This window comes from Belonocnema kinseyi, chromosome 4 (genome assembly GCF_010883055.1).
Source record: "Belonocnema kinseyi isolate 2016_QV_RU_SX_M_011 chromosome 4, B_treatae_v1, whole genome shotgun sequence".
NCBI lineage: Eukaryota > Metazoa > Arthropoda > Insecta > Hymenoptera > Cynipidae > Belonocnema > Belonocnema kinseyi.
In genome coordinates this window covers 38923484-38930593 of record NC_046660.1, presented here as the reverse complement: position 1 = coordinate 38930593, position 7110 = coordinate 38923484, and the positions used below count along the sequence as shown (strand labels likewise).

At 33.4% G+C, this 7110-nt stretch overlaps 1 protein-coding gene across 4 annotated transcripts in view; it reads left to right on the top strand.

Moving 5' to 3' along the window:
* LOC117170570 (glucose dehydrogenase [FAD, quinone]-like) overlaps window positions 1–6714 on the top strand; it is a 20311-nt gene extending 13597 nt beyond the window's left edge. For 2 of the 4 annotated variants that reach the window (XM_033357408.1, XM_033357407.1), the window contains exons 2-6: window positions 2735–2911; window positions 2975–3076; window positions 3155–3313; window positions 3976–4128; window positions 4203–6714. In XM_033357408.1, coding sequence (XP_033213299.1) covers window positions 2774–2911; window positions 2975–3076; window positions 3155–3313; window positions 3976–4128; window positions 4203–5459 — 1809 coding nt within the window. In that variant the 5' untranslated portion in view covers window positions 2735–2773 and the 3' untranslated portion in view covers window positions 5460–6714. Of the gene's footprint in view, window positions 1–256; window positions 309–2015; window positions 2912–2974; window positions 3077–3154; window positions 3314–3975; window positions 4129–4202 lie in introns of those variants that run through there. The other 2 variants (XM_033357406.1, XM_033357409.1) reach the window with 2 other exon arrangements.
* Window positions 6715–7110: the final 396 nt, after the last annotated feature.

Below are 7110 nucleotides of genomic sequence, written 5' to 3'. Positions count from 1 at the left end.
AATGGGTCGGAAAGGTTATGGCCTCCGTATTTTGGGATGCACATGGCATAATATTCGTGGACTATCTTGAAAAAGGTAAAACCATAACCGGAACATACTATTAATCATTATTGGACCGATTGAAAATCGAAATCGCCGAAAAACGACCGCGTTTGAAGAAGAAAAAACCGCTTTATCATCATTCATGCTTAGTTGCACAAGCATAATTGCATGAAATCGGCTTCAAATTGGTTCCTCAGCCACCGTATTCACCAGACCAGGCCCCCAGCGACTATTACTTGTTCCTAACCTGAAGAGATGGGTCACCGGTAAGTGTTTTTACTCGAATAAGTAGCTAATAGCTGAAACTGAGGCGTATTTTGGAGACCTTCCGATCGAGTACTTTTCGGACGGTATCAAAAAGTTAGAAAATCATTGGACTCGCTGTATCGACCTAAAAGGAGAGTATGTTGAAAAATAACACCGACTTTGGCCAAAGAAACGTCTCCGTGTTTCATTTTTCAGGGACTTATTAGACTGCCTAGTATAGATCTTTTTTAGGCGTATCACTTTTGCTTATACTTTTTTTCGAAGCTTGGTTTATTTGAAAAAACATGTAATTTTTGTATCTCACTATTATTTTCCTCGATTATAACAACAGGAGTAATACAAATTAGGATTAAAACAAATCACGAAATAAACAAAAGTGTATCCTTTTTTTGTTTTTACAATTTTTCTATTTATCTTTTGTTGAATCTTGCATGGTTTGACTGCAAAATATAATTTTTTCTATTTGTTTTCTAATTGTTCAATTAACAACGTTTGTCTATTCTGGACATTTTTTGGTAGCCTGCGCTGTTTGGCTTTAAATAGTCATTTTTTAATTGTGTAAACGCTATAGTTCTGATCATTTTTGTCGATCGAAGAAAGTAAATTAATGAAATAATTCGCCTTTTATTCTTACAAATAACCGAACCGAGAACATTTGAATCTTCATACGAAATGGTCTAAAAATTTTTTTTTAATATTCTAATTTTCTTAATTATCATCCAAAAAAGCTGGCAAACAGACTAGAAATCTACAAATACAAATAGATTGTATCGACATACAGGCATACTCATTCGCTAATAAATTTGATGATAATAATTATTTAACATTCTCCTCATAATCAAAAGATTTTTATTATATGCAAAATTTGACTTAGTCAGTTTTCACCAAATCTTTGCGTTTTAAGACCCCCTGACGCAGAAAAGAACTAATTTTACAAAGTAGTTAGTCAAAATTATTTGTCAATGACTTTTTCAAAATGATCAGATTTAATTGAGCTTTAGCACAATTTTAAGACGTAGGAAAAAAATACAAGATTGATCACTAGCAATTTTCGATAAATATTCAAAAGTTAGAGCATTTTCAAAATTTTTGAAACTATTCTTTTTCGAGATTCAAACAATCTACATACGGCTAATCGTAGTACTCGGAGATTCGAATAATTTATTTTTACGACTTCTTGCGATAAAAAGAAAGTTATCACGATTGTAGCATCTTCAATATTTAAAAAAAAACTGTAAAAATAAACATTTAGGACAAACGACACACGATATGAAAAAAGTGAAAAGAAGACAAGCGTTTATTTCAGAAGCCTTACAAGATTATTATAACAATCTTTTGAATTTTCTTGAAAAATGGAAATTCCAAATTTTGACCAAACAAAAAAATAAAATAAACAAAAATTCCATTTAGCGGACAAATCATGCAAGTTACGAAAACGGTATATTAGCAAAAATTGTTTACGAAAAAATCTGCAAGTTCATTATGAACCACTTTTTGATATGAGACGTGGTTTTTGTTTAGTTTATAACAAAATAAAATTGTTGAACAAACTACACAAGCTACGAAAAAAGTGAATCGATAAAAGCTGTTTACCCAAAAAAATCTACAAGTTTTTTAAATTATTTTTTATAATATGGGTAGTTTTTGTTTTAATAGTAAAAAATGACATTAAAAATAAAGAATCAAGTTAGTGGACAAAAAACACAAGGTACATTAAAATATAAAGTACAAAATTATTTTCAAATTAAATATGAAAAATTGCTTTTCTCATTTTTTTCTGATGAGACACGGTTTGAGATTTTTGGTTCTATGTAAAAATGTGTGGGATGCACGATTACGAGCACTACATGTGTTCGACATGGGCGCGCTCAAACTAGCCGGCGACGAGCAAGTGCCCGCGTAGCAGGCAGATTTTAATCTATGATCTTCTAACTTTATGATTATCTCACACCTTGTTTTTCTTTTTTTTTCTATTTTCTAACCTCATGAATCTGCAACGTGCAAATCGATTTTGCATGTATACCGCAATAATTTCAAATATTATGTTTGAGGTTAAATTGTGTAGGTAATAATAATATAATTATCACGTTAAAGCTATTAATTTAGTTAAATTATCACAACGAATTGCAAAAATCTGGTATTTATACTGCAGTAATTAGTAATTAGTACTTTGTCCACAAGTTGCTAAACACCAAAGAAATCTTTATTTCTTCGGAATAGCATAATTCTTAAAGATGACTTTTTTTTCATTTAAACTAAGATGTTATGTTTCATCTAAACTAAAAATTGTACTTTGTATGGCGCCTGCATTTAGGAAAATTTTATCTTAAGAATGGGATTTTTCTTTATCTTTAAATAGTTATTTCGCTTCAACAGAATGTTGTTTTCATTTCCCAAAAATTTACTATTTTTGTTGGTTATCTAGTTCTGGACTGCAACTATTCAACTGTGACGAGGTATCAAGATGATTCTGCCCTTGCTTCTGCCCTCGCTTCTACCATACATACCGAGGTCGTGTGCTGCAAACTACTGCACATGTATGACAACAATCTTTGCGACTCTGACGTGGGTTTTCTGGCCTGAAGATGTAGAATTTAGCAAGGTACATATGATTTTTAAAACAGCAGTTTGTTAAACAGTGCTGAAAGATTGGATTTTGTTTAAGCATCCAAAAATTAGACGAAACGTTTTCGATATCATCGTTGTAGGAGGTGGCTCTGCTGGATGTGTTTTAGGAAATAGACTTTCAGAAATCGAGGAGTGGAATGTAAATATATAATTATTTTTTAACATTTTAAATTTGAATATTGTAATATTAAACATTTTGTTCAAATATTTTTATTAGGTATTGCTTCTGGAAGCGGGAGGGGAAGAACCACTCACTCCTGATATTCCTGGTTTTTGTTTTCAACTTGAACATACAGCCATCGACTGGAATTATACAACCCAGCCAGAAGAAGAATCGTGCTTGATGAACAACGGATGCAGCCTGCCTGCTGGAAAAGTATAATTTTTCACGAGGTTTAAGTTTGTCACAGATATGGATTTCAAATTTGTATAATTAATTTTTTAAAAACTAAGAGCCATATCAAAAAAGTAAAAACACCTCTGGATTGTTCTCGGAAATATCTCGGTGTGCAATTTTTTTGTTTAAGCAATTTGTTAAACAATTACGCCATTTTTTATCTTTCTGCAATTCTTATAAACAAAGTATGCATCGTAGCAACAGAGCGCTAAACAACAAATGCCCTAATTGTTTAAAAAATGGGTTCACGAAAAAACCAATAATTGCACATCTCGATATTTTCGAGAGGAATGCAATGGTGCACTTAGTTTTTCGATTCGATGCATACTCTTTTCATAACAATTGTAGAAAGATAACAAATTAGGTAATTGTTTAACAAATTCTTTAAACAAAAAAAAACAAAAATGCGCACCGAGATATTTTCGAAACGAATCCAGAGGTGTTTTTACTTTTTTGATATGACTGTTAGTTTTTTTTAATTAATTACACAACTTTGAAATCCATATCTCTGGCAAACTTCAAGGTCGTAATTTTTTCTGTGTGCTATTTATGTATGTGTTATTGACCTCTAATTACTTACAATTCGAAAATGGTTCACATTTAACAGAAATCGTGATCTTAAATTTATATTCAATTTTGAGGTACTGGGTGGTTCAAGTACAATGAATCGCATGATGTACATCAGAGGTAATAAATATGATTACAATCGTTTGAAAGAAATGGGAATTCCTGGATGGAGTTATGAGGAAGTTTTACCTTATTTCAAAAAGTCAGAAGATAACAAAGACCCAAAGGTATATGAATTACACATTAATTGACACATTACATCTATATGGGATGAAATATTGAAAGTTTCTCATTTTTTCAGATCGTTGAACAGAGCCCGCACTATCACGCAACTGGAGGAAATCTGTCAGTATCGACAGCTCCTTTTCTCTATCCATCAGGAAAAATAATAGAAAAAGCTTTCAACGAAATCGGATATCCAACCATAGATATTAATGGCGAAAGTCAAATAGGAATAACTCTTTCGCAAACAACTATAGACAATGGAGTACGTGAAAGTGCCAATGCAGCATTTATTCGTCCAATCAGAGGAACAAGACCCAATTTGGTAGTTAGGAATAATATCTACGTAACTAGAATTTTAATAAATCCGGTGTCGAAAAGAGCCTTTGGTGTTGAATGTAAATCATCACCCACTGGACCTTCGCACTATTTTTATGCAAAGAAAGAAGTAATTGTATCTGCAGGTACTATAGGCTCACCAAGGCTACTGATGAATTCGGGCGTGGGACTAGCTGAAGAACTTGAAAAACATGGAATTCAAGTAATTAAGAATTTATCGGTAGGAAAAAATCTTCAGGATCATATCCATTTTAATAAAATAGCCGGAATAAGAAAAAATTCGACTCCAGATGATAATATTGACAAATGTAAAGAAAATGTTGAGAATTTTATTTATTATGCAGAAACGCAACAAGGGTTTTATTCTGCACCGACACCAGTGCTTCTTACTGGTTTTTTTCGCACAGAATATGAAGAACATACAGATGTACCGGATATACAATTTATTTTAAGTCTAAGTGATAAAAGTGCAAGTCAATTCTCTTTATTTCTAGCATTAATCACTCCCATGAGTAGAGGATTCATTCAACTTAATGCTACAAATCCAGTCTGGGGTCCACCTCTGATATATACTAGATATTTAACTGCCGATTTGGACCTCAAACGTTTCATTCAGGGTATCCGAATTGCACTTAGTATATTCGATACAAAAATTATGAAAGAGAATAATTTCGTAGTTGATGATACCCCAATACCTCCTTGCGGTAATTTTACATTCAATACAGACGAATATTGGACCTGTGTGCTGAGACATTTCGCTAGTTCATTTTATCATCCTGTAGGAACATGTAAAATGGGTCCTAGAAAAGATTCGGAAGCTGTTGTCGATCCAAGGTTACGAGTTTATGGAATTAGAAATTTAAGAGTTATCGATGCGTCTGTCATGACATTCGTTCCGAAAGGAAATACTAATGCACCAGTTATTATGTATGCTGAAAAAGCTAGTGATATGATTAAAGAAGATTGGTTAGGAAAAATGAATTATAAGAAAAAATAAGGATTCAAAATATTCAAATATTCAAAATAAGCGCACTTTTTGGATTTTGCTCCAAACTGGCTAGCCAACAAACTTGACCTTTACTTTAGGGCACTAAAAGAGTGTACCAAAGACCAATCTAATATATTAATTTTTTCAAAAGTTAGTCATTGTGCTCACAGCCATATATGCATAGACACATGCATATACGCATGCATACTTGCATTCACACATACATAAATACATACTTACTTCCAAACAGACATACAGACAGCAAATTCGTAAAAAACCCTTTTTTCGGATTGAGGGGGCCTTAAAACCTGGAGACTTGATAAAAAGGGGCCGGTGAAGAGGTGGTCAAATTCTACACATATCTATTACCTTCTCTAATGAGAATTTAATTAATAAATAACACTAAATTCTAAATAATTTAATAATTATTATCATTTTCATAGCTGCGTGATATGTTTTAGCATTGATTTCCCTAGTGTAAAAATCTTCTGTCTGTGTGATGTCAGATCTAGCCCAAATCTGGCAACGTCTAGACCATCTAGTCAGCAATCCATAACATGAAAATTTCTAATTGTCAATCAGGCAATGTGTTTTTAACATTTTTGAAAAATGACCAGGATGTCTAAAGTTAAAGGAAAATAAGATATTATCACATTTCAAAATCATTATTTTTTCTTATTTTTTTGGAAGTCTAGTCTGGCCCAGATCTGGGACTGGTCCTCAATTTATACCATACAAGCTTCTAAGTACCAATTAGCAAAAATTTTTTCAGTATTCCCGAGAAACTTTCAAGGTTTCTAAAATAACACAAAATAGGAAATTAACACTTTTCAAAATCAATTTTGTGTTTGTTATTTTATTGAATCTAGTCTGGCCCAGATCTGGGACTGGTCCTGATCTGGCCAACGAGATTGTGACCGCAGCCAGGGTCAGGTGGGCCCTAAAGTCCTTCAGCCCTTACAAGTCTCCCGACCCGGATGTTATATATCCAGTCCTCTTTTAGAGGGCTGGTGATATCATCATTGGGCCGTTTGTGAGACTGTCTAGGGCTAGTTTGACGTTGGGTTATGTTCCGACCGCATGGAGGGGTGCAAGAGTAGTCTTTATTCCAAAGGCAGACAGGATCGGTTATACTTCACCCAAAGAATTCCGATCCATTAGCCTCACATCTTTCCTACTCAAAACAGTGGAAAGACTCGCGATTTGACCTGGAGCACCTGGATCGTCGACAAATAATTTTTTGTAATTTCAGCTATTGAAACAATCTAAATTTTGACAAAGTTCTTGTAGAATACGTGCTAAGATACCTGGCACGCGACCTGGTGCACCCGAGTTGTCGACTGACCATTTAGAATTGTTTTTATTATATACAAAGTTTCGATTTTTTTTTAATTTCTCGTAGAATACGTATTGTACTACCTGAAGCTCGATCTGTTGCACCTAGATCGTCGGCTAACAATTTTCAGTAATTTATGCTGTTTGGACAATCCAAATTTTGAAAAAAAAATCTTGTAGAATAGTGCTAGAATACCTAGTAGAATACCTAGTGCGCGACTAATTTCACCCGGATCGTCGACTCATTAATGGTAGTTATTTTGGCAATTGGCACAATTTAAATTCTTAAAAAGTTCTCATAGAATATGTGGTACACTACCTGGTG